Raw genomic sequence first — 26,475 nt, 5'->3', positions numbered from 1 at the left:
CTCGGCGTTGCCCGCCCCCGGCCGCGGCTGCGCGCTGCGTTCTGCGCTCTCATCATGGCGGCGCGGGGCCATGTGCAGGACCCCAACGACCGCCGCCTGCGGCCCATCTACGGTACGGACCCCCCGCGCCCCCGCCCCGGCCCCGCCGCCGCCGCCGCCCCGCCGAGCCTCCCCTCCCGCCGCCCTGCCCTGCTCCCGGCCCCGCGGGGGCTGCGGCGCCCGCCCGGCCGGGCCGGGGTCCCGCGGAGCCCCGGGGGTGCCCCCTCGGCCTGAGCGGGGGATCGCAGCCGGCGCCGTTCGCGGCCGAGGTAACCCCGGCCGGCGCCGTTTGCGCTGCTGCGGAGGAGCCGGGAAGGGATTCATCCCTGAAGGAGCAGCCGCGGATGCCCCGGAGTTGTGTTGGATGTTGTGGCACGGAGCGGTGACGCTGTTGGGGGGAATTAATTGGGAGGCAGGAGAGAAGTAGAAGGGGACGGTGTGGTTAGGAGTTGTCCGGCGTTGTTGTGAACGCGAATGTTTATTGGGGTTGTTTCCGGAGGTTGTAGGCAAAGCTTGGCTCTATGCAAATATGGAGAAAGAAAAGGAAAACACTTCCCCGGGCTACGGTATCGTTTCGTCCCTAAAACTGAAGATTTGATGGAGATTGAGGAAAACGTTCTTAACTTTTTCAGCAGGATGAAAACCTTTCCCTAGAGACGCGGAGAGCTGCCCTGGTTTGGGGCTGGACGCGCTTTGCGATGTCCTTTGCTGGGGCAGAGGGGTGGTGCAGTACAGGCTGAGTCCGTGATGGGTTCCAGGGAAAAGGGAGGAAGATGGTTTTGTTCAATTAGAAGTATTCGAGTTCGCTGCAGTTTGTCTTTATGTAACGATTTTAAGGTTTTTTTCCCTTAGTTTTCTATCCGTGCTGTGATTGGTAGTTTCATTGATGTGCAGTTATTTTTGCCGTAACCTGTGTAAGAAATTGTATTAATAGAAGAAATTTGGGTAAATTCAGCTGATCTTGAAGCAGACGATGTTGTGCATTTCACCGTGTTCATTTTGGAGAGAGCTTTAGAATTCCCTTCTGCTCCTTCTGGGAAGGATTCTCTGCAGTGCAAGGTTTGATCTCAGGCTGTGGTGCTGCAGAACCCGAAATAAAGCGTGTGATAAACACACAACTTCGCCACATCAGCAGCTGGGGAGGTGCAGTGTGAGGTCCAAGGTCTGTCTCTGGATTTCAGAGTTTGCCTGGATTTGTGCTGTGGTTCCCCAGGATTCCTCGACAGCTTTGGTTATCTTTGATCTTGACTTGTTCTCCCTTGACCTGGAGGTTCAGGTGTTGCATTTCCAGCCTTTGAACATCCCCACCTATGAATTCACATAGGCTGAAGTTTATTTTCCTTTAGCTTCATTTCCTTTGGAAGCTGCTTTGACTTTTGGCAACCTGACCTGTTTAGGAAAATACAATCTCTTCGTTCTGCTGCTGCGGTTTAGGGAGGTTTGATGGTTATTTGATTTACTTTGGGACACCCAAAGCTGAGATGTTCTTGGCACGGCTGTTAATCCCAGTCAGGCAGCTCAGCGTGGGGGATAATTTGTGTGTCACTAAACTGGGTGACAGAGCCTTAAAGCAAGAAGAAGCCTCTGATGTGCTGTTCCACACCTCTGAAACCTCCTCACTGAGAAATCCCTCAAGTTTTAATGTTAAAGGTGACGCAGAGTTTTTCCTGAGTTGAAATACCCAGTGAAGAGAGACAGTGTCTTGTGGCTTCAAACTGGATTTCATGCAACAAGGGTTATTTTGGTGAGTGTGGAGAGGCTGCCTCGTGAGAGGCTTGCTGTGGATGGGCTCAGGAGCCCAGTTAACTCTGCTTTAAACATAGAGAGCAAATGTGGAAGCTGTTGAATATGAATCCGTGAATCAGAATAGATGCACAATTTGCACTGAGGTCACCTCTCAGTGAAAGAGCTCGGGCTCATCATGGGAATGCCAGGTTTGATGAGGAAAAGGTGTGTGATGTAATTTCAGCTAACCGGCAAGAGAGAGGCCAGAGCAGTGTGAGCACACATGAGGGACAGCAGAGCTGGGTTTGGTGAGGAAGGAGGAATTTTTGAGGGAAGGGGAGCACGTAAGGGTCACGTCCTGGTCTGAAACTGCTTGTTTGTAATCGTGTAATAACATAAAGATCAATCTGAAAATTATAGTTTGGAGCTAAAAAAGTAGAAAAGGGTCTGAAGATGGGTTTTCTGCAGCTGAGGTTTCACTGGACAGTGGGATATCTCCCTAGGAAATATTGAGGTGTCACAGTTGTGTCTGGTGGAAGGGCAGTGGTACTCCAGGGAAACCAGGTTTGCTCTGCCTGAGCTGTGGATGGTGTGGACAAGTGTTTCCTGCTTTGCTGGAGTGTGTGTGTTAGGTTTCTAACCCTCCTGCTTGTTGAAAGTCATTGAAAGTCTCCCAAAGACACACCAAATTAATTTCTACTTTTCCTGCTAAAGCACTGGAGCTGCACTGCCAGCAAAGAGCTGTTGCTGCAGAATCCTCTCTATTATAGGTCTCTTTTGTTGCTGTAATGATCTGTGTGGAGTAATTACAAAAGCTTGTTTGTTTGAATGACTAAAACCAGCGCAACGAGATGAATCCTTCATCCCTGAAATGACAGTTTCCTGAATGTTTGGCTTAGGAGGAACTGCACAGGGAAAATGTGGTTTGTGCTCTGCTGTGACAGCAGGTGCTCCGTGGTGAAATTGGAGGTGGCTTTCCAGAATGGCCTTGGTGTCCTGGCGTGATTTTGTGTGTGCTCTTCCTCTGCAGATTATCTCGATAATGGCAATAATAAAATGGCAATCCAGCAAGCAGATAAACTGCTCAAGAAGCACAAGGACCTTCACTGTGCCAAGGTGAGTGGGACTGGGGGACACCGAGCTCATTCTGCCTGAGTCTCAGGGTGTTCCACTCTCCCTTTCTCTGGGAGCTTCCTGGTGATTTCTGAGCCCTCTGGAATATCTCTGTTCCGGCTCACCTGTATCTTGGTGGCCTGAAAGCTTGTACAGACACACTGGTAGGGACTGGAGTGTCGGTTCTGCCTGGGCTGATTGTCAGCAACCACTCCAGGTGACCCTGGCACTTGGGCTGGGCTCTAAAAATGACTCCTGGAGCCCTGGGGTTGGGATGCCCATCTGCAGGGGTCTGGATCCAACATCTCCTTGGGAGGAAGTGTCTGAGGAGAACATTACAAGGTGGACAGGTGTCCCAGAGAAGCTGTGGATGTCCCATCCCTGGAATTGTTCAAGGCCAGTTTGGAGTAACTCGGTCCATGGAAGATGTCCCTGACCATGGGAGGGTGGGGAGCTGGATGATTTTAAGGTCCCTTCCAACCCAAAGCATTCCAGGATTCGATGATTCTGGAGGCATTTGCTCCTCTTGCTTGTTCACCATCTTCCTTGCTGTGACCCTCTTGAGGTAAAAGGGTTCTGTTCTTCCCTTTCCCGAACTTGTGACTCTCTTTCTGCTTTTCTCATTTCCCTGGGGGTTTCCCTCTGCAGTTCACTCCACTTCTACATTTTGAAAACTTCCCCAAGCTGCAGCGAGTGTCATTGACCTGAATCTCATTTCTGTCACTTCCCTCTGACCACTTAGTGAAAGAAAACCAAGGAAAATTGGCAGGACAGGTCAGTTTGCAGCCTCCAGGTAGAGAAAACCATGTGGTGATGCCTTGGGGCAACCTCAACATCTGTTAAGAAGTCAGATCCCCTCTTTGATGCTGTTGCATTTGGGAGTTTTCCTCTCCAGCCACATGGGTTAAAAGCTTTATAAAACCTGGAGTTCTGCAGATGGAATGAGGTGGTTGGGCTGTTCCCAGCAGGAGTGAGAGGGTTTCCGGATGCAAACTGTGTCTCTGAGAGCTGCCTGTGTTGTGTCCACAGGTGCTGAAGGCCATTGGCTTGCAGAGGACTGGCAAGCAGGATGAAGCCTACGCCCTGGCACAAGAAGTAGCAGCACTTGAACCCACAGATGACAATTCCTTGCAAGCACTGACCATTCTCTACAGGGAAATGCACAGACGTGAGTTTGTTCCTCTCCCAGAAATCTCTTACTTGTGTTCTTCCAGAAGGTTTGTGCCCCACAGTTTGGTGGGAAACGTGTAAAATCCAGGATCTGTGTGTGTGAGGGACTACTGAGAGACTCAGAATTGAAGTGATGCCTGTTGTGATGCCGTAGTAATCTTCATGAAGCAGAAAAATCCTCATGCAGGCTTCTTACGAACACGATTGTGTAGCAGGTCCTCAATGAAGTGTGTTGATAATGGTGCAGCAGCCTGGGAGTTCACTTTTGTTAATGAAACTGCTGGAATTTGTTGTCAGTAGAGTGACAGGGATGAGAAATCCCACAGGGTGTGATGTAGTCAAGGGGTTCAAGCCTCAGGAAACTGGTGAAAAACAGGAGGGAAATCCTGACCTCCCAGTTAGGCCACATCAGCTTTGTGTCAGGTTCCTCGTAGTGATTTGTATTTTCAAAATACTGAATCGTCAGCGCTGAGTGATGGAGGAAAGTTTCCTGTGGTTTTTTGAAAGATGCCAGACCTCTTGTCCTGCTTTTCTGCAGCTTGAACAGTTGTTTCTGGCAGCTTCCTGGGGAGGGTGGTGTGGTGGTACCAGTGTTTGTTGTGGAGTTTGGTGGGTGGCACCACTAATACTTATTGTTGAACTGCTGGAGGAGTGATCCAGGGATGAAACAGTTTCAGAAAAGGGTGTTTGCATCAGTTTGCAAAAGAGCAATTGCTTGTGTTCTCCCAGGTGATTTCTTCGTGTGTTTGTGGAGTTAAAGCATTATTCATTGAGTAAGAAAGACATTTTTCTGTATTTTTGACTTCAACATAAACCCCTGTGAATGACAAGAACCTCTCTGTGATTAACAATTTCCATTAAGCTGGGCTTTGTAAATTTTAAGTTTGTTTCTCAGGAACTGGTGGGTGTGAGGCGCTTCCACTTTTGGTCCTGCAAGAAAATTGTAATTGAATGTTTCCTATATCTGTGTCAGGGAAAGACAAATTACATTTGCTTTTCTATTTCTACTCTGAGCTGCAATTGTTTGTGTAAGAAGAAAGAATGTGGAAGGATGAAAATGTGAGAAAGTTTTGCATATTGTACTGTCAGAGGTATTTTGTCATGGTAGACCTGTTATTAAAGAGTATACTGTGAAATAATTGTTTAGAGTACTCATACAGGCAATTGGGAAATAAGGTACGATTAATATGAGTAAACCTGTGATAAGACTAATTAATTTGCTGTTAGGCTCTGAAAGTGTTTGTTTTGATACATAATTCACATGGAGCAGTTGTTCTCCCAGAAGGAGAAACATTCATTAGTTTAATGCTCAAAACCAGACAAACTTTTAAAAATAGACCTAAAATCCTCCTGAACAGTTCAGTTGCTGCTGTTGAACTCTATTTTGAGATTGGTTTGGGGTTTTTTAAGCACTTTCCTCCTTTGCTTGATATTTGCAGTGCCTGGGGGACAGAGCAATATTTTTGGGGCTGATGAGTGCAATTTTTTACTGTTCAGAGCATCCCTGGTGCTCTTTAGGGAGCTGTACTTTAAAATATTCCCAAGCTGTTCTTAACTCTAGCATCTGGTCTTGGTTTAGCCGAGCTGGTGACTAAACTTTATGAGGCAGCTGTGAAGAAGGTCCCCAACAGTGAAGAGTATCACTCCCACCTCTTCATGGCCTATGCCAGGGTTGGAGAGTACAAGAAGATGCAACAGGTATGACCAACAATTTGTGTTCTGGCTGGTTTAAAGTGTATTTTTATCTATCTTTTGCTCTCATTTACGTGTTACGAGTAATCTTCCAAAAAGAGCTGAGCTGGGTTAATGCCGAAGTTAAACCCTTGGTTGGATTTACAGAGAGGTTTAAACCTCATTTTTTGGAGGTGGGTTGTCTGAAGTTTTGTTTACTTAAAGCTGTGTCTTGTACTGAGCTGTGGTTTTGTACTGACAGTACAAAATAAAAGAATTCTGGAATAGACACATCTAGGAAGAGCTTCTGTTTTCTCATTTGATTCTGGCCTTAGGTCTCTGCTAACTTTAGGAAGATAAATCCTCCCCGTGCTCCAACTTGAGCATCTGAAATACAACTTGTACTGAAGTCATTCAGTGAAGAAAAACGAAAAAGCACAGAGAGCCAAGAAATAAGTACTAGACTCCCTCTTGTTCCTGCTGTGACTTGATTTTTGTACAGGTTTGGCATAAATAACTAAAAGGAGTTATTGGTGTACCTGAAATGAGAAACCTCATGATCCAACCCAAACTTTAGATGTGATGGATCACAATCATGAGTGGAGAAAATGCCACAGATAACAATAATTAACATTTATGTGACCTTTTGTATGTCTGAAGTGACATAAAAATGTAGATCTCATTAAATTATCATTTTCAATATCAGTTGAATCAAATCAGCAATATCACATTGTCAGGGAGGGACGTTGGCATGTGCTTTTGGGTTTAGGGGTGTGAAGAGTGTGTGGATGGTGACTGATTAGGGAATGAAAATAAACCCCAGTGTCCTGTGCTCTGAGGGATTCCAGCTGAAAATCCTGAAAAATGCCAACTGCAGTCAAGAGAATTGTCACAAAAATCCACCTGTTACATGTAGCTTCTTGAAATTAATTACAGATTTTGTAGGGGTAAAAGTCTTGCTGTTTGTTACATACAGGCACTGTATGAGGGAAATGTGGGAATAGCTGTTAATGTCTTAGGGAAAATCCTGAATTCTTTGACTCTGCTTTGATCCAGCCAAGTTCCCTGCTCAACCTTTGCTCCCCCTGCTTTTGCACGTGGAGGTGACCCCAAATTTGGGGGTCTCAGTGGGTGTGAGGCGAGTGTCGAAGGGCAGCTGGTTCCTGGAGGCAGGTGTGGGTTTGCTGTGTCCTTCAGCGCTGGAGATATCCCCTCACTCCCAAAGGAAAAATCTGCTTCCTCCTGGAGTTACCACTTCCAGTTCAAGCTGTCAGCTGTGTAGGCAATCAGTGCTCGCTGCTGTTCCTTTCAGACCTGCACAAAGTCCCTTGGAAACGTTTCCAGCCTCTGTTTTCCTCAGGGATGAGTGTTGGGAGGGGAGAGCTCAGGAGCAGGGAAAAGTCCTCCCATGTGCAAATCCCGTGTTGTCCGCTCCCGTCACGAGATCTTAGAAATGAATCTATTTCAGGGCTGATGAAACTTGTGTCTTCTGTTTTTCAGGCTGGAATGGCACTTTATAAGATTGTTCCCAAAAATCCGTATTATTTCTGGTCCGTGATGAGCCTGATCATGCAGGTGTGTGCAGTGTTGGGTTTGGCTGTTGCTGCAGTGCCAGTGCAGAAATGTTTTGAAGGGAAAATATGATGGGTTTGGGTAAAACGTGTGTTTGAGCTGTTTCTTTGTGGTGCTAGGAGGAAGACTGAATAGCATTATTGTTGTGGTCCAAGATAAATGCTGAGGTGTTTTTATAATCTAATTTAATTCTTGCCTTACCACCTTTATACAGCTTGAATTACTCTCTGATCTGCACTAATATCCACCTGTCGTTTTGGCAGAGATAATGAATAAATCCTCAGCTATCTGCAGTTTCTCAGTCAGAATTGTGCCTCGCTAACGAGGTTATAAAAGCTCTTGGAGGGAATAAATGAGAGCTCTGGAATTAGCAGCAAGTCTGCAGGAATAGGCACAGATCAGCTGTGCTGCTGCTGCTTGAGGCAGCACATTTGGGCACTAATCAGACACAAAATCAAACAGGAATAAGCTTGGAGGGGTTTTAATCACGTTCTCTAACATCCTGCGCCGTTTAAAACACGAGAGCGTTCTGGCTCCATGTTTTTACCACGAGGTTTATGTGCTCAGGGATGCAGGGCTCTGGTTGATCTGATCAAAAATGAGCTTTTCTGCGTAGCACCAGTTTTATCTGGCGTTTTCCCAGAGCAGTTGCTCTCTCAGGTCACAGCTCCAAACACACGGCTGGGAGGGATTGGAGCACCTGGGTTGGTTTTTTTTGTTCTTTTCCTCTTCCAAAGTGAAAAGAGCAGTGGGTTGGACATCACAGGCAGTTGCAGAGCTGTTCCAATTATCCCTCTCTCCCTCAGTCTATCTCAGCACAGGATGAAAACCTCTCCAAGACGATGTTTTTGCCACTTGCTGAGAGAATGGTGGAAAAAATGGTGAAAGAGGACAAGATTGAAGCTGAGGCTGAAGTAAGGCTTGGTTTGAACTTTGTTGAGGCAAGGAATGCCTTGTTAGGGGAATTTAATTACCTTGTGAAATTTAAAATAATCAACAGTATTTTGGAATTAAATGTGAATGTGGGGGACAGAAGGAAAACCAAAAGCAGGGGGTTAAGAGGGCCTCAGAATCCTGGGGCTGAGGCAGTTTTTGGTGTTTGATTTGACTGATGAAGGACTTTGCTCTCTGGGAGGCCCCAGGAAAAACCTGAGGACTAAGAATGGAGAAAAAGACCTAAATTAGAGTAAATTTTCACCCTTTGGGATACTAAAAGTCCCCTATTTTCTCTTTTGGCACACCTGGGTGTGATCTTCCTGGCAAATTTCATTGCAGTCTAATCTTTCTTTTTTTTAAGGTGGAACTGTACTACATGATCCTGGAACGTTTGGAGAAGTACAAGGAAGCCTTAGATGTTGTGAGGGGAAAGCTTGGAGGTAATTTATTCTTTAATAAATCAGAGTTGTGTGGAGAATACAGCAGTTCCCCTTCACTTCAGACAAAAGAAAAAATTTTGGAAGCCTGACTTAACACCAATGTTAACCTCAGTGTAAACTCTGGAGGTGTTGGTGCAACCTGGTTTTACCTGCTTGGTTTATGTTATTTAAACACTGTTCAGGGCTGAGCTTTGCAGTGCTAAATTTGGATCATGTTCTTGGTTGTAGCTGCCATCTTCAGAACTGAAAAGTCTTCAATATCTGCATTTTAGAGGAGTTTAACTGAGGATTAAAACACACTTGGAATTGGGATGTGAAGGTTTCCATGGGAAATCTTTCTGAGGGCTGCTGCTGTGTTAGACTCGGTGCTTTGGTGCTGGGCTGGAATAAGAAGGTTTCTGCAGGGAATAGGGGAGAAATGCAGGGATGAGCTGAGCTTTCCATGTTTTTTTTTTTGCTGCAGAGAAGCTGACGAGCGAGCTGCAGAGCCGGGAGAACAAGTGCATGGCCATGTACAAGAAGCTGCACAGGTGGCCCGAGTGCAACGCGCTGGCCAGGAGGCTGCTGCTCAAAAAGTGAGAGAGGATTCCTGCAGTCCTGCAAGAAAGATGGGACAAAAATTCCTCCTTGTTTGGTGGCTTTTGTGGTTAAAATAGGAGAACATCAGGAAGCTTTTCCAAAGGTTGCACTCCAAAGCCAGGCGTGGTGAAGGTCACAGGGGGAGTCAGGGTCAGGACTGGTGTTGCTGCTTTTTTCAGAATTTGGCAACACATTAATGTAATAAAAGGTTGTTCACCTCCTTATTTCTAAATTCTGTGCTTTTTTTTGTTTAGCTCTGACTTTGCAGTTCTCATCCTGTCCATGATTTACGTTAAGTTTTTCTACATCTAAATTTCTCCCATTTGGCCAGGCTTCATTGTGGGAAATGCACGTAATGCTTGGAACAGATGCAGCAGGAGACAGAACATTCCAGTGGGATCAAATCTGTCTCAGAACTGTCAGGAGAGATGCGGAGTTTGCTTTTGAATTTAGCTATGCTCTCAGATATAAGTTAAATGCAGAAGAGAAAGTTCTGCCTTCACATTTTGTGGGGATGTTGCTGAGATCTGACTGGAATGTGAATTTCGGGAGGAGAGTTCATAGCTTGCCTCAGTTTTGAAATGCTTTTGCTTAATATGTTTCCAGAAATTCAGGATGATGGTATTCCTAAGATTTGAGACCTTTTCAAGGGGAAACAATTTTATGATTACAATTGTGTTTTTTTCTGTAATATGGTTATGTGTTATTCCTTAATTCAGCTTTGGCAAGAAATGTAGTTCTAGCTGTTAATTGTTTCAGCAATTCCCTAAATTTTGTCCTGTGCCTGATTTTTGTTTCAGCTCAGATGATTGGCAGTTTTATATAACTTACTTTGATTCAGTGTTTCAACTCATTGATGAGTCCTGGACGCCTCCGGCAGAGGAAGAGCAGTAAGTTGAGAATTTTGCTGTGGCTTTGTTTTCCCTTTGTGCTGGAGCAAATTGGGTTCATATATTCAATATTAGAGTGACTCCTTGATGTCAGAGCCCAAATTACGTGTTTTCCCTGCTTCCTTTTGTGTGTTTTCCCTGCTTTTATCTGGAGGCTGGGGATAGTTTATGGAAATATTTGTACATTATACAACTCTTCCAGCTCATGTTTTCTGTGGTGACTGAGTTGGAGAATCCATCATTTCCCTGTCTGGCAGCGTGCTGAACGTGTGTTATCTGTGGGAACTCTGCAAGAACCTTTTGTCTGTGTGCTTGCAGCTCTCTGGAAGGAGAAGTGCACTGCTCCATCGAGCAGGCTGTGAACTTCATCGAGGAGAGGATAACGGAGGAATCCAAGAGCTCCCGGCCGCTCCGGGGACCCTACCTGGCCAAACTGGAGCTGATCCGGCGCCTGCGACACAGGGGCTGCAACGATGAGTACAAACTGGGTGAGGAGGAGCCCCTCCTGGCCGAGGGGTTCATCTCTCTTGGAGAGAGGGAGAGAAAGCACAAACGTTCCACTAAATCACTGAGATAAATACAGTTTTCATTAGGAAAAGATACCCCTTGTTCTGTATGTAGAGAATTTTCAAAGCATTGGAAGATGAACTTTGAAGAAAGGCGAGTATTTCCAGACTACTCCAGGGCTTGGGAAAGCCAGCAGGGAGGTTTTCAAAAGGACCTCAGGGATTTAGGAGCATGCAGTCACTGACACTGTATTCCTGGTGGAAAGCCTTGCTGTTAGCGCTGGAATCTCTGGGCGGGTTTCGATTGAAGTTTTTATGGCAGCAAGGCCAGGTTTTGCTTTTTAAAAACCTGCATCATCACAAAAAGGCATTTAGGGAATCCATGAAGGGGAATGCAATTAGAGCAACATCTGTGCTATTTCCTAATTCCTTTTGTTTTTCCATCCCAAAAGAAGTCGTGGTGAGATCAGCAGAGGCTGCATGTGCCTGTCTGGATTGCTGAGCTCTTATCTGCTAAAGGAGCTTGAATGAAGCTCTTGGGCTTTTTTTAATGTGTCCTTGGTTACCAGAGACATTGAGCCTCTGTTAAAATCTGTAGTAGTGCACCTCTCTGTTTTCTAAATCACTCTGTAATCTCAAAGGGGGAAATGAAAGAAAGCATGAAGAAAGATTTCTCATAGTGATTTTACAGATTTCACTTCTGCTGGAGGGTGTTAAAAAGGTGACCTGGCCTTTTTCCTAGGTGATCCAGAAGAGCTGATGTTCCAGTACTTCAAAAAATTTGGGGACAAGCCCTGCTGTTTTACTGATCTCAAAGTGTTTGTGGATCTCCTCCCACCCAGCCAGTACACAAAGGTAAGGAAATACCAAGAAGTGGTGGCAGGAACTGCAGTGGTTGTTTGCACTCTGATCCCTTTATCTTAAAATACCTGTGGATCGTATTAAAAGACTGGAAACATGATTTTTTTACTTTCTGCTTGAAATTCAGAGAACTCTTTGTGCTGTAGAGAATATCATGAACATCTGAACACTTGAGAAGTTTCATTCAGAGGATTTTTTTACTGGAGGTTTAAAGCTGAGTTTGATCCTGCAGAGTCTCAGATCTTGTATTCCTTTGGCATTTTTATTCCCATTTTTCAAGGTGTCAGGGCACTTTGAGCTCAGTTTCTGTTAAATGGGAAGAAGCTGCCCCTCATCCCATGCAGGGATGTCACAGATGCTTTGCTGGCAGTGCCAAAGAAGGGACACGTTGACCCAAATCCAGGGGTCATGGAGGCACCTATGGCAGTTTTTTCCAGAATCTCTTTCTGAAACAACTCTCTGGAAAAGAGTTTCTCTGAAAAGCCCATTTGTGCAGAGTCATGAGCAGCCTGGAGTGACTTCAGCAGCTGGGAATTCTGTCACTCACCCCAGTGTTTGTCTGAGCCATTGTGTCCAGGGATCAGCGCTGGGGAGGGCAGAGAATCCAGGATCAGCCAGAGCCTGGGGATAAAATGTTGGTAAACAAAGTGTAGGTAGCAAGGTTCTTTTGATTTATTAAAGTATTTTTGACTCTTCCCACAGCCTCACTGCTGATGGGAGCAGTGGCCCTGGCAGGCGTGGCTGTTGCTGATTTTTATGTTTCATCCTAACTTTCTGGGAAACAAATTCCAAACCAGGGGTGGAAAAATTATATTTAATAATAGTTCAGACTCCAGTTTAGTCTCAGTGTTTGTAAAACCATGACTCCGACTTTGTCTTAAAACTGCTGCTGATTTACTGAATATATTCTGGAATGTATATGATATATTGGCTGGTTTTCTGGCTGTCCCTGAAGCAGCGTGTATAACTTGGTCAAGGACACGAGGAGCTGAGGAGGTTTCATGGTGCTGAAGTGCTGATGAGTTTAGACATGAGAGTTCCACTTGAGTAGCTGAGATTGTGATCTTGCTGGGCCACTGATTGTGAGATAGCCCAGCAATAATGGTCATGGCACCAACCTTGACTTCCTAGAGGTGTAAATTGGAGAGTGGAGCCAGTGGTGTGGTTGACCTTGCTCAGCTTGGCAGAGTTTCAAACTGAAAAGATCTGTCAGCACAGCATTCATCAAATTATTTGGGAAAATGGGAATCGGTGTGTGTTGTGCTTGGTGCTGCTCCTGAGCTTTGTGCCTCAGGCTGGCATTTGATGCAGTTCTTCTGTGTCAATACCAAGTGCAGCAAAACCGAGCTCATTGGCTTTAACTCAGATTTTGAAGTTTGCAGGCAATGCTGGGTTTTAGAGCAAGAAGCTGCTGCCCAGCCCTGTGAGTGGTGAGGAGTCTTTTGTCTCCCATGAAAACTAAACGATGAGAAGCTGCTTTTCTTACAGCTTAATTCCAAAAAGAAGTCATTAATCAGAGTTGATGACCTCACTGGGTACTGCACGTTACTTCAGAGCTGAGGGAAAATGTAGCGGTGCAAAACCGTCATTGCCTGGAAGTGTGCTGAGAAGCCTGTCAGTAACTAATTATTTTAATTGGCATCTCTTAGGGCCGTGAGTGTTAACAGGTGCTCGAACTCTCGGGTGTATCAATGAATTGGAAACCTGCCTCTGGTTTTTCTTCCCTCCATCTGTTTGTGTAATTTAATAAAACCCCAAGCAACTAAAAAAAAAAAAAAAAATCAAGCAACTCAAAATAAATCTCAAAGGCTGCTCTTGAACCAGTGTGACATCAACATGGATGTCTCACCTTGCTTTTTTTGCTTTGATTGGAGGGAGGAGATGATGCTTCCTCACCATTTGTCAGAGATAACGAATAAATTCTCAGCTACGTGCAGTTTCTCAGTCAGAATTTCTCAGCCCTGCAGCCTTTGCCACGGGGGTTTCTCTTGCAGTTCATCCGGCAGCTGCTGGACGTGATCCCGCTGGCGGCGGCGGCCGAGAACGAGGTGGCTCTGCCCGCTGACATCAAGGCCCTGCAGCAGCACCTGTGCGTGGTGCAGCTCTCCAGGCTGCTGGGGCTCTACCACGCCTTGGAGAAGAAGCAGAAGCTGGCAGTGGTGCGGGAGCTGATGCTGAGATACCGCCACGGCTTGGAGTTTGGTGAGGAAAATCCAGCGCCGATAAAAGTTTCTGCTTTCTGGTTCTGCCCTTCACCTTTCCCTCAATTGTGGTTCCTTTTATTTTATTTTATTTTATTTTCAGCCACGTGTCTTAAAGATAAATGAGGCTTTCCTGGGTAGTTCAGATGGTGTCTTTGTACTTTGCAGGATTGCCGGTGCTTTTAAGCAAGGCTGGGTTTTCTCACTGAAGTGCACAGGGCACATTTGTGGTCAGGAGTTATTAATTTGTAAATTTTGCAGCTGTGGGAGTCAGTTCTTCTTCCAGCAGATGTCAACATTTGGAGTGCCCCAAAGGCCACTCAGTGATGTGTAAAGTTGTTTGGATTTTAAGACAATTCTGATTTTATAAATTAAACTGTGATGCTCTCTCTGATCACAGTGCCACTCAATAATACTGACTGTGAGATCAGGTGGCAGCATTCTTAGTAATTCAAGGGTAACTGGGTGTTTTTTTTCTCTTTTCAGGGAAATCTTGTTTGAAAACTGAATTGCAGTTTTCAGATTATTACTGCCTGCTTGCAGTCCACCTGCTGCTTGATCTGTGGCTGGAAGGTACGTTCCCAAAATTGTGCCTCGCTCTAATATCTCTGTGGGAGGTTGGGAAAGGAAGACTCTGTCCCTGTGGCCAGTGAGTGCCTGGCATGGCTTGTTAGGCCTGGAGCTTTCTGGGTTGCTTTTTTTGTTTTGTTTTGCAATATGAGTTATTTCAGGAGTCCCTCTGATCAGCTGGTGTTTGCCCTGAATCTCACTGACCTCTAAACAGATCAAATTTTCCTGATTAATTCCTTTTTCTCTCCCTTTGAGTGAGTTTTGCTGACAACTTCTTTCTGATACCAGAAGTGTTTTGAGAACAGAGTTTCTTTCTCTTCCTGACATGCTTTGCCTTTTAGATCTCTTGTTTCTAGACTTGCTGGGACGTGTTCCCTGAATTAAATCCGCCTGTACTCCACCCCTGCTCCTTGTGTTAGTCTCTTAATCCCGCAATGTCCAGTGCTGGGTGTCCATGTGTATATTCCTGCCCTTCCATGTGGTTATCTGTCACACCCTTATCTTTCCCAAGGAAGATTTAGTCTTTAAGCTGGGTCAATCCGTGGTCAGGTTTCTGGCAGGAAGGTGGATGTGGGCTCTTGAATTCCTGCCTCTTTCGCAACGCGCAAGCTGGAATTCCCAAACAGCCCAGGATTCATCAGGGAAGGTCACTTTGCCTGCAGCGTGCTCTGTGCAGATGTGAGCTAGATATTCCCTGGGAGGGATTATTCCCTCAGGGAGCAGCTGGAGTGCTGGAGCAGGTGTTACGCTGGGCCATCTGCACGCTGAAATCCCCGGCAGCGCCCTGAGCTTCGTGTAACGCGGGGAGGGGGAATTGTGCCGGCGCCCGTCCCTGCTCACACCTGCCTGTGCTGTGTCTGTCACCAGGTGAAGAGGCGGCCGTGTGGCAGTGCCTGACTCTCCTGGAGGAAGGGCTGTCTCACAGTCCCTCCAATGCTCAGTTTAAGCTGCTGCTCATCCGGATCTACTGCCGGCTCGGCGCCTTCGAGCCCGTCTCGGAGCTCTACTCCAGCCTCGACGCCAAGCACATCCAGCACGACACCATCGGGTGGGTGGTACATACTGAGAATAATCCCCATCCTGACAGCTCTGCAGCATCCTTTGCCTCCCAGAATTCGGCAGATTGTCGCTTTTTTCGTGCGCTGTTGTGCGAAAGCGTTCTGGGGTTTTTTGGGGAGGCGCATCCGCTGCACGCTCCCCCTTTCTGTAGGGTACCTTTGCCGTGTGATTTTGATCTGCGTTGGATTTTTTTAGAGTGTTAATTAATCTGAAGGAAATTGGTGAAATGGTTGGCTGGCTGCCAGTCAGAGCGTGGTGTTCCAGCTTGGGAGCACCAGTGAAAGCCAGCACACCCAAAGCCCTTGGCTGGTGTGCTTGGGGGTCTCTCACTGAGCAGCTCTTGCACCCTTAAGGTGAAGAAAGAACTCCAAGCCCTCACATACTGCTTTTAAAAAACTGAGAATTCATTCCACTAAAAGCCTGAACTTGCCCATGGGTGCTGTTAATGCTGTGAAATGTCCAGATGTCTGCTGTGCAGCTGCTTCCCGGGGCGGTGGCTGACGTTTGCCTCGTGCTGTTTGTTGCAGTTATCTCCTGACACGCTACGCCGGCTCCCTGGGCCACTACGCTGCTGCTTCCCAATCCTGCAACTTTGCACTCAGGTTTTTCCACTCCAACCAGAAAGATGTAAGTTGAAAGAAATTCCCCCCCGCCATGACCTTGTAACGCAGCAAAGTGTCTTAGAGAAACCCTGTGGAAACGTAGGGGTTTAAAACATAACTAAGAGCAGCAGTAGGTGCAGCTTTGTAGTAAAGGCTGTCTCAACCTTGCATTTTCTGCCACAAGGATTTGGGAGTTACCGTTATGTGAGGTTTTGCTTCAGCTTCCTTTCTGTTAAAGGCAGTTTTAATGCTCCTCGTAAAACAGGTATGATTGCTTTTAAATGAACGCTCGTGATTTTATGCAAAAAAATTGAAGCTGAATGTCGTGTGGAAATAAGCGTTGGTGTCATAAATCTGGCATTTTGGAAAGTTACACAGCAGCCAGCGGTGATGGGTCAGGATGGGGATGGCACATGATGAATCCTTTGCTACAAACACTGGAGCTGTGTGTTTTCAGTGGATGGTGGGGAATGCACTTCACTTTAAAGGCACCATTCTGAGGAGTGGGAATATATCCTGTGTATTTGTATTTTACACGCTGGGCACTGTTGAGAAGCAGGCGAAGAAGATTTTTTTTTACTTCCTAAGAAACAAATCCAGTTGTAAATCTGCCAGTCAGCCACTGGCTAAGTTGGTTCCAGAGGCTCCGCAGTCACACAATTTGCTTTCCCGCTCTCCCAGCAAGAGATAAAAACACGGGAATTGTCTGTACTGAGCAGTCAAGGCTCTCACACAGAAATCACTCAGAAGCTGCAGCTTGCTCCGTTGGCAGCCCAGGTGTTCCTGTGTGCAGGATTCCCGTTGCCATTTCCCTGTGCCTGGAGTGTAGGTGCCAAGTTCCTGTGAGCCGTGTCTGACACAGAGGCTTTCCTGAGGGATTCACATGGATTTTCAAAGGGGTTAGAGCTCACTCTGCTCTGCATCCCTCAATTGCTCATTTTTTTTCCTACTTTCTAAGAGGCTTCCTGGGAGTGAAGTTCTGGATCCAGGCCCTTTTTTTTTTTTTTTAACTGAGGTGTAACTTTTCTGTCTTGTTTAAAAGTCATCTGGTGGATGATAATGACAAACATCCCTGGAACCCACTGTCAGAATGACACCCACGACTGCTGGGCACCAGGTGGAAAAGTGAACTGAAAAAACTTCTGGATGTGATTCCTCTGCTTGGGAACACTGTGTTGTAAAGCATCAAGAAATCCTCTTTCCATGGAAAACAATCTGTACTAACTGAGGTGTGGTTCCCTGGGGAGCAGGTTATTCCCTGTGGCATGAATGATGGAGGTGCTTGTGGCGGAAGGTTTGGATGTCTCCAGTGGCTCAGTGTCTGTACGTGGATGGTGATGGCTGCATTCCCGGTGCTGTTGGCAGGAAAACACAGCTCGTGTTCCAGAAATCCCAGAAAGGTGTTGCCTCGCTGCTACACCTTCAGACACTGGGATTTCAAGAGGCCAGAAGTGGTGCAGCAGGAGGACAGAATTCCTCATGGGACAGGATGAGGATGGGACTCTGGAACCACTCGCATTGCGTCTTGGAGACAATGTTGCAGCCAAAGGACCATGAGCTGGTGTTGCTCTCAGGTCTCCAAATCTCTCCTGTGCTCTGGACACTTCCCAGTGGTTGTCTCCTTAAGATCCTTTTGATGGGATATGACTCAGAAGCTGTTCTTGCAACAGGGAATTGCAGGAGATGAAGGCTCAGTTCAGGGTGCTCTTCCCTGAGGATGATGGTGTGACAAGAGTGGGGATGAAGAAGAACTCCTTGCCATGAAACATGTCACAAGGTCAGGATCTGCTCCCAGTTTCTGTGATTCTGCTGGGGCTGCCCCTTTATGCTCAGGGTGCTTGGAGCAGCTCCCACTCAAGCCCTGTAACCACATCTGCAGTGTTAAAGGGCAGGGAATATCCTTTAAAAGTTCTTTTTTTACGGATTTCTGGTGCTGCCTGCTCCTCCCAGGTCGATGCTGAGATAGCTGGAATGTCACAGCACAGTGCTGTGTGTGGGACTCTGCCTGGAGCAGGAAGTGTGGGACGTAAACGAAGTCTGGCATAAAAATAGAGCCCCCTGAATCAGATTTCTTGCTATGGATAAATCCTGACTCGCTGAACTTCCCAGCCTGATGTGAATCCTGTGTCAGAGTGATCCCATGAGTAACAGCCGTGTAGGATGCTCTGCAATCCTGCCACTATTCCTGCTCTGGGAGAGAATGCCAAGGACAGGGAGGAGAGAGAAGGCAGCATTGCTATATTTGGTCAAAACTAAAAAGGCAACTTTATCCTGCTCAAGATAGTCCTCCTTCAGCTATGCAGGATCACCAGTAATCTCTCTAATTTTCTCGTGTCCACCCATCTTTAATCTCTCCAGATACTGCAGGCAAACCACTCCAGCGTGTCCTGGGGGCATTTAAAACTCACGTGGATGCAGTTGAATTAGAGCCCATAGCCCAGTCCCTGACAGTCACCTCTGCAAGGCTGTTGATCAGAGGGTATGTTGTTGAATATTTGGCATATTTTTTTCATTCAATGCAAATAACCAAATTACTTAGGGGAAAAAGAAATAAAGACAACTCCCTAGATGACATTTCTTGGTTTGGAGGGGGAAAAAAAGGTGTTTTGGATCTGTGAGTGTTGCCCTCTGGTCTCTCAGAGCCTTCCAGACAGGTTGAGTCTGTTAGGACCATTTAGAATTCAGTTCAGCAGAAGCCTTTTTTGGTGACACTCATCTTTAGTGCAGTTCATAACCTTGTTCAGCAGATTTGCCAGAATTTCACCAGTGTGGAGTAACTCTGATGTAAAAACTCGGCTATCACTCATGGCTGGGAGCAGAAATAGTTCATTCTATGTCTACAGTTAGACATTTTCATTAAAACACTGCTTGTCTTGGGCTCCTTCATCATAAAAACCTCTTTTTCTGGAGATTGCTTGGACTGAAGTGAAATATTGGCTGCCTGCCTCGTATTGCTGCATTTCATCAGAGGGAAAACAAAATATCCCATGAACCCTGAGAGTTTCCTTTGGTGTTTGTGTTACGCCATGTACACAGTGTGTGATTCTGTATTCAAAACTCTAATAAAAAGGAGAAACAAAATAATGTGTGAGTAATTTTACTTTTTCTTTTAATCTATGTTGTGGTGATATGTGATGCACATCCAAGTCAGTTCCAGAAAATCTGGGCTATATTTCTTTTGCTTGGAATGATTTCTCACAATGAATTTGAATCACGCATCTAAAAGGAAAAGGAAGAAGAAAAAAGCCTTCCAAAAGCATCTCTTCCCTGTGAAATATTTTTCATCGTGGTGACAACATGATGTTTACTGTTGGTTTGGTTGTTAAACCTCATGGAGCATCTGGACATTCCCAATTTAAAGTAGCAAAACTGCTTGGTTGACCTGGAGAAGCAGAAGCACAAACTCCTCCCAGGGATTGAGGATCTGCCAGGTCCTGCACCTCTGGGCTCATAAAAACCACCGAAATGCAGTTCCTTGGCAGTGACCTTGTTGGTTGCTCCTGATTTGGGAAGTCCCTAACGAGAGCTGGTGCGTGCTGTGTTGCAGACCTCAGAATACATCATCCAAGCCTACAAGTACGGGGCGTTTGAGAAGATCCCGGAATTCATCGCGTTCAGGAACAGGCTGAACTCTTCCCTCCACTTCGCGCAGGTTCGCACCGAGCGGATGTTGTTGGACCTCTTACTTGAAGCAAACATGTGAGTGCAGCTCCTGGCATGGGAAAACTGGGAGTGGGCCAAGAGGGGCCTTGGGGAGTTGTTACCTGCAGAAACCTCAGAGCTGCAGCTCTGCCCCTAAAGCTTCGTTCTGCTTTTAATGGTCTCAGGTTGCACTGAGGAGGTTTAAGAAAAATTCCTTTGTGTAAAGGGTTGTCAGGTATTGGAACGGGCTGACCAGGGAGGCAGGGGAGTCACCATGCCTGGAGGTGTTCAGAAAACACCTGGGAGGGCACTGATGCCATGGTGTAGCGGTGACTGTGGTGGTGCTGCTGCGTTGGTGGTTGGACTTGGTGTTCTTAAAGGACTTCTCCAGCTTTTGGGATTCTGTGGTTCTGATTCGCAGTCCCTTCACATCCTTGTCAGTGTGTCACGTTCCTGACAGAGGGAAGAGCTGAGCAGTGCACAGAACATGGTCTGTTGGTGAGCTGTTCTCCCTTTGCAGTGATCAGATGTTTGATTTAGTGCTGCTTGTTCTTACCTACAGATCAACCAGTTTAGAAGAAAGTATAAAGTCCATGAGTCTGAGCCCAGAGGAGGATGACATTCCATGGAAAGATCTGCGTGACAACAGAGACCTGACAGTCTTGTTTAGCTGGGATCCAAAAGACAGGTGAGTAGAAATATCCTCAACTCACACATAGCTAAGAAATTCCTTCTAGGGCAGTTGCCATATTTCAGTGTTTTTTGGGCTGGCTGACTTGAGCACCATCCACCACGCCTGGCAGTGCTGCCCTTTTAGATATTAAGTTTTCTGAATTTCTGACCACTCCTTCCTCATGATAGAGAACTGGGGAGCTTTGGGTAAGCTTTTATGTCTGGAGCATTTGCCTGAAGAGCTTTGGTGCCTTTCCTCAGGGACATTTCTGAGGAACATCGGAAGCTGTCCCTGGAGGAGGAAACCCTGTGGTTGCGAATCCGGTCTTTAACGTTGAGGCTGGTGAGCGGACTCCCAACTCTTGGTCACACCATCCAACCAAAGAATTCTGAAAAGACTGCAGAGAACGGTGTCTCATCCAAGATTGACACGATCCGAGCCCTGCTGCAGCAGCTGGAAGCGGCGGTGGATTCGGGGAAGAAGTTTCTAGAACAAAAAATCCAGGTACCAGTAAGGCAAAAGCTCTCTGCAGATGTTGACCGTGAATGCATCGTGCAGGCTGCAGAGTGCCCTTAACTGCCCCTGGGTTTGTGGTGTGTGACTGACTGGGAGATGTGCCAGGCACTGGGTGGGATGAGGAAAAGCTGCAACACCTTTATCTTTTTCTTTGCTTCTTGCCTAGTATCCTGTCCTTGGCCCTCCTCCTACCCGAATGGCTGGCTTCTTCAGCAATGGCAGCTGTCAGTGCCAGACTAGCTTGTTTTATCTTGTTAGTGATATTTATGAACTAGATACCAATGGCTTAGGTAAGTGTTTGGGGCAGGGGTTTGACCACATTGCCGTGGTGTGTGGTGGGAGGGAGCCATGTGTCTCTGTTTTAGTCTGAAAAACTGCTGGGCGTTGGAGGAGGTGGACTCAAAACTGTTACTTGTGTGTTAATTTTCTCTCTGACACTAAATTATCTGAGAGTCAGTGCCTTCATTTAATGTTTTATGCAAGTCTTCATTTTTCTACAGTATATGGTGCGGTAATACTGGTTGCTCTTTGAAAGCAGTTGCGTTTACTTTTGAGTACTGACACTAAATTGCATTTAAATGCCTCTTGGTTTTCTGGAAGCAGAAAATAACAGAAGTTTGTAGCTTATCTTTTTTTTTTTTTTTTTTTTTTTTTTTTTCCAGAAGATTCAGCAGAAATCCAGGAAAGAATAGGGAATAGTTTCAAGTCTTTAGTAGAACGACTGACAGGTAAATGGTAATTGAAGAGCAGACACTGAGGCAGAGCTTCCTGGCTGTGTGGGGATGGCTGTGGAGTGTCTGCAGGGATGGGCTGTGGTGATTCATCTGCAGACCCTGTGAAAGCTTGAGAGCAAGGCTGGGATTGCCCTTGGCTTGTGTGCCCAAGCTGCTGCATGCTCAGAACGTGCTGTGCCCTTCAGTGCATTTATCTCCCAGCCTGGGCAGCTCCTTCTCCCGGTGCTTGGGTCAGGGGGGCTCATTAGGGGTGTGGAAATGTTTGTGATGAGCCAGAACTCGGAGGAGATGGAGAGGACTCATTATCTCTAGTGGTCAGTGCCCTGACAGTTCTGCACGCTGCACTCAGATACCTGGTGCTCAGAAAATGCACATTTAAAATTACCTACTTCATCCTCAAGTAAGGCTTTTCTTTTTTTCTTTTCAGACTTGTTCAGTAAATGTAAAGGTGATTTGATTGAAGTCAGAGATGGCGCCTTGAAAACTCATCCAAACCTGTTAGAAAACTTAGTCTTCTTTGTTGAGGTATTTTTTTTTTCCCTTTGGAAACTAGAAATTTGGGAGTACTGTGGAGTAGAAATACTGGGACTGAAAGTTTGATCTCAGTCACTCATGAGAACTCATGAGGGATTTTGTTGCTTATTTTAATCATGCTGAGTTTTACCAGGAACACTAAAATGAGTTGAGAAGCCTCTCTAGAACATATTTTTACCTTTCTTCCAGACGATCTCCATTGCCCTGTGGGTATCGAGTTACTGTGACAGTGTCCTCCGACCTTTTAAATCCAACCTGCAAAAAAAGAAGAAGAAAAAAAAAGAAAGCAGTGTAGCAATGGTAGAAACAGTCTTTCTTTCTCTCTTCCCCCACCCCTAATCACAGCTTGTTTATAATGAAAGAAAAATCAGGATAGGTAACATGAACTGGATTTCATAAACTTGTGGAGGTTGATGTGGGTAATGATTACTTGGGGCTAATTTTTGCTCTTTAGAATCAGTGACGTGTCATATCTGTGACATCATGTGACAGTTTTTTAATGAGAAATGCAGTTTAGAGTGTCATTGACCTTCCTGCCTGGAATGCACCACAGTAAACTTGTCAGCTGGGAGTGTTTGTTTGGGGGAGGTAAACTACAGCTTAGCACTGGTGAGAAGAAGAGAATTATTACCAAGTGAGTTATATAAAATGGACATTAATATGTGTTTATAAATTCAAAACCTGTGTTTGTTTTTATAGCCGCCTGTATTTACCCATTTCCTGGATTATGTAACTGAACTCCAGACGTTAACTTCCAATGTAATAGATCATATCAAAGGGCTTGAAATCATTCTGACTGCACTAAAACTTGAAGAACTGTCCCTCAAGGACACTCTGCTTTTACAGGTAAGAGATTCCCTGTGCAAACGCCGTGGTCCTCAGGAATTTCCTTTTGGTTTTTGAGATACTGGAGAAAGTTTAAAAGTGGGGGAGATTTAAGCAGTTGCTGTGCAGTGAGTGATTTCTCTTTTGCACTTTGCAGGAAGAAAAAAAGTTTACAAAGACTGTGCAAGGGAAGGTGCAGAGCAGTTACCACCACTCAGTTCAGGAAATTGGAGAGCTGCTGAAAAAGAGACTCGATACCATTAAAAAACTAAAGATTTGAGCAATGCGTCCCTGACAGACTCCACAGGGGAGTGACACCAGAGTCCCAGACAGAATCAACATCTACTCTACCATCACTTTAATCCAGAACTTCCTCATAAATGCATGAAGGACTTAAAATCATGAAACAATTTTTTTAGGTATTACAGATGTATTGAGCGGATTTAAATTATTGTACATAAAAGAACCAGGGACCCTTCCTGGGGTTTGACCACTTTTTATACATGTTCATAAGCATATTGCAACAGGAGAAAATTCACTTTCTTCCCTTTTGATCTCTAGAACCAACTGGAGATGGTCTTTAGAAGCAGCAATAGCAATTCAGTGTAAAGCATCCTATCTCCAAGGATATTTTCATCACCATACAGTGTTTATAATTTTTGTATGGTCCTTGCCTTAGAAATGCAGGAATTGTAGATGTCCACGTTCAGCCACCTCTGATGAACTGAGCCCAGCTTGGAGCTGCCTGTTTGGTCTGCAAACCCACCTGGTCCTGCTGACAGAATTCCATGTGTTGGCCCATCAGGGAGAGGTGAGGCCTCCGTGGTGGGCTGGGAATCATCTGGAGCTGGGGCAGGATCCTCCAGGAGAGAGCAGGAGGGAGGAGGTGTCTGTGCACAACTCGGGGAAAACAAATGTGATGAGGAGCAAACTTCAGAGAGAGAGATGGGAATGGGAATGGGTGTTTCAGAAAAAAAAAAAAGACAAAAAAGAGAGACCTTGTTGTAAATAATGGCTGCAGTGAAGTGTGACACTGCGCTGGTAATCGTGTCAGTTTAATGTCAAACAGCAACGTCATGACTTTTCAAAAGTGTATTTAGATTACTGAAACTTTTAAGACTTCAATATTTTAATAGAAACGGAATCCTATTGGCTTTGGGTTTAAGTTGGCAGAGGTAACTTTTGCTTCCGCTGTGGTCTGAGGCTGAGATCCTTTTTGTACCTGTGCGCTTGCTTTTTGCAGTTGAACTTTGATTATCCAAGCACTGGCTCATGAAGCTTTCTGTTAGAAAGTGTGACCATATCATCTGCTCCCACAGAATCTGCACTTCTGCTGGGTTTTTTCACATTCAAAGAGCAATGCAGCCTAAAACTGATAGGCAAAAAACCCGAAAAAAGTTCACATACCTGCAATACAAGGGGCAGGTCAGATCCAACAGGTTCCTCATCTCCTGGTTTAGAGCCGCAGGTATCCCAGTCTAGATTTAAAGTTTGAAGAGAGCTTGACTGCCTTTGTCATCTCCTCTGTTTTGTTGGTAATGCTAGAATGTTGATGAGAGTATTTTTTTTAATAAATCCCCTATATTAAAAAAAAAAAAAAAAAAAAAAAGAAAAGTCCCATAGCTGCTCTTGCTGAATTTAGTTCGGCTTTGCCCCACCCTGAAAGGGAAAGAAGAAGAATGTCTGCAGGTTGTCAAATTGCAAAGGATGTCCTGATGGTTGAATCACAATGTCTGGTAAGTGCTCTGGGCTGGAGGAATACCAAAATGTTTTAAGTCTGTTTTATAGTAATAATTTTACTGAAAAACAAAAACAAAACGAAAAAAAGGAAAAACACAAGCAGAACTGTCATGTTGTATAGAAATACCATTTTTGAAAGAAGGGTGTGCTCTTTAAATTAAAGCAAGGCTGGTGACTGAAGGTGATGCTGTCTGGTATGTAGGGTGAGTGGAAACCACCCCGGTGCTGAGGTGGGGCAGTTCAGAGCAGCCCTGAGCCAGAAATGGGCACTGCTCCTCTTAGGGGCCACAGTGGCACTGCTGCTGTCCCTGTCCCCTCCCTCTAATTCCTGAGGGCTTTGCACAAACACCAGCAAAGGTGACGCGGGACAGTCCCAGGGCTGAGCCAGGCTGGAGTTTCTTTCCTCTGCTGCTACACCAGGTTGAGCTCAGTTGTATCAATAAGCAATGGTGATAATGTAAGTGAGGTTTAAGATTAAGAATACTGAGAGTTAAGAATCCTCCTGCGTGCCTGAAAGCAGAAGCTGGGTTTAAAAAAAAAAAGGTTTCCTGCATCCCTTGAAAGCAGAACTGAAACTCTGGGAGGGACTTGTGTCATCTGAGGCAGGGACAGGACGGAACCATGGCTCACTCACTTCCAGCACAGGGAATCCTGACTCTTCTCAGTGCCAGCTGCTGTTCTCTTTCCACTTCCAGCCACTGGGAATGACAACCCTGTCTAACACAGAACTTTTGGATTACTCGGTGGTTTCTAAAAGCAGAGGCCATCTCTTCCCAAGCTGTAGTTTCTCTAGGAGGAAACTGTGTACAAAAATGACTCCGTACTGACTGACTGGGGGCTTGGTTGAGGGAGAATTTCTCTCTCCCTATAAATTGTGTACAGTTAAATATATTATATATTTCTTACAAAAGAGCATTTCCCCTCCAGAATATGTCCCACACATGCCTGGTAAGAAATTCAAGCTATAACCCATTGCTGCTGTTCCCCTTTTTTTTTCCACTCTTAGGATTTGTTTTTGTTTGTTTCGGATTTTCTTTGGGTGATGAATTGAAAAACATACCTAGAAGAAGCTACCAAGACTACTGTTTACAGACTGAAAAAATACTGCTTTTATACTACTGGGATCATGAGCCACGATCCTTTTACAGATTTCCTCAACTCCTCTCAGCTTAAAATCAGTGTCTGATGTAGATAAAGGTTGGAAATCTCCTACCCTGCTTTGTCTACACACAGGACAAACTGTACAATGCTTGTTTGTGTTGTCCATAATTTTTGTACTTTTTAACTGTTAAAAAAATTGCATTTATATTTTGCAATCCTTGATAATCATTACTTTATTTTAATGGCTAGTAAATTTAGGGATTTTTTTGTTGTTGTATTTGCAGCCTTATCTGAACTTTCTTTTCCTTGATTATTGTTAATTTATGACTGTAGGAGATATGTACGCCTCAGCCTTCTACGGACTTAAGTGACACAACTGCAACTGAACTGCTTTAAACTGGATGGGTTTATAATTTATATAAAAGTCAGTTTCGTTACAAATCAGTATTGCTGCCTCATTTTTCTGCCTGGATGGTCTGGATGGGATCAAAGTGCTTGTCTGCACTGTCTTTATAAACCCCGTGGTGAAGCTAGATTATGCTGGTCCAGGACAAACAGACCCTGCAAAGAAGAATGATGGAAAAAGAGGCAAAATGCACATTGTTTTCCAGCTGGGGATTAGGTGCAGAATGATGTCTGGGGAGGGGGGGTGGATGGGTCAGTGCTTTTAGTTGATGAGCTGTCAATCTGCTCTTTATGCCTTGCTTGCTTTTCATCCAGTCTTTCCATGATAAAGACAAGTTGTGTCCAAGTGCGGGCTGGCAGTGCATGACATC

At 45.4% G+C, this 26,475-nt stretch overlaps 1 protein-coding gene across 4 annotated transcripts; it reads left to right on the top strand.

Annotated features, from left to right (window-relative positions):
• The first annotated feature begins 38 nt into the window (after positions 1-38).
• Positions 39-26,137, top strand: NAA25 (N-alpha-acetyltransferase 25, NatB auxiliary subunit). Of its 4 annotated transcripts, none has more exons than XM_040080481.2 (24): positions 39-112; positions 2,795-2,880; positions 3,907-4,045; positions 5,627-5,745; positions 7,219-7,293; positions 8,097-8,204; positions 8,588-8,666; positions 9,130-9,241; positions 10,046-10,135; positions 10,454-10,623; positions 11,384-11,496; positions 13,497-13,704; positions 14,190-14,276; positions 15,141-15,321; positions 15,860-15,959; positions 19,482-19,633; positions 20,139-20,264; positions 20,510-20,753; positions 20,932-21,055; positions 21,428-21,493; positions 21,927-22,024; positions 22,223-22,333; positions 22,733-22,879; positions 23,016-26,137. In XM_040080481.2, the coding sequence occupies exons 1-24, from the start codon at positions 55-57 to the stop codon at positions 23,136-23,138; spliced, it is 2,916 nt and encodes a 971-aa protein (XP_039936415.1). In that variant the 5' UTR covers positions 39-54; the 3' UTR covers positions 23,139-26,137. The 4 variants fall into 4 exon arrangements, with proteins under 4 accessions (XP_039936415.1, XP_039936418.1, XP_039936419.1 ...); XM_040080485.2 differs by lacking the exon at positions 39-112 and adding an exon at positions 855-1,783; XM_040080482.2 differs by lacking the exon at positions 39-112 and adding an exon at positions 2,028-2,072.
• Positions 26,138-26,475: the final 338 nt, after the last annotated feature.

Source organism: Hirundo rustica, chromosome 17, assembly GCF_015227805.2.
Source record: "Hirundo rustica isolate bHirRus1 chromosome 17, bHirRus1.pri.v3, whole genome shotgun sequence".
Taxonomy (NCBI): domain Eukaryota; kingdom Metazoa; phylum Chordata; class Aves; order Passeriformes; family Hirundinidae; genus Hirundo; species Hirundo rustica.
This window is presented reverse-complemented; position numbering and strand designations above follow the sequence as displayed.

Coding starts and splice junctions, on each gene's coding strand:
- NAA25 (XM_040080481.2), top strand. CDS start 55: ATGGCGGCGCGGGGCCATGTGCAGGACCCCAACGACCGCCGCCTGCGG. Junction 7,294..8,096: donor TGATGAGCCTGATCATGCAG/GTGTGTGCAGTG, acceptor TCTCTCCCTCAG/TCTATCTCAGCACAGGATGA. Junction 9,242..10,045: donor AGGAGGCTGCTGCTCAAAAA/GTGAGAGAGGAT, acceptor TTTTTGTTTCAG/CTCAGATGATTGGCAGTTTT.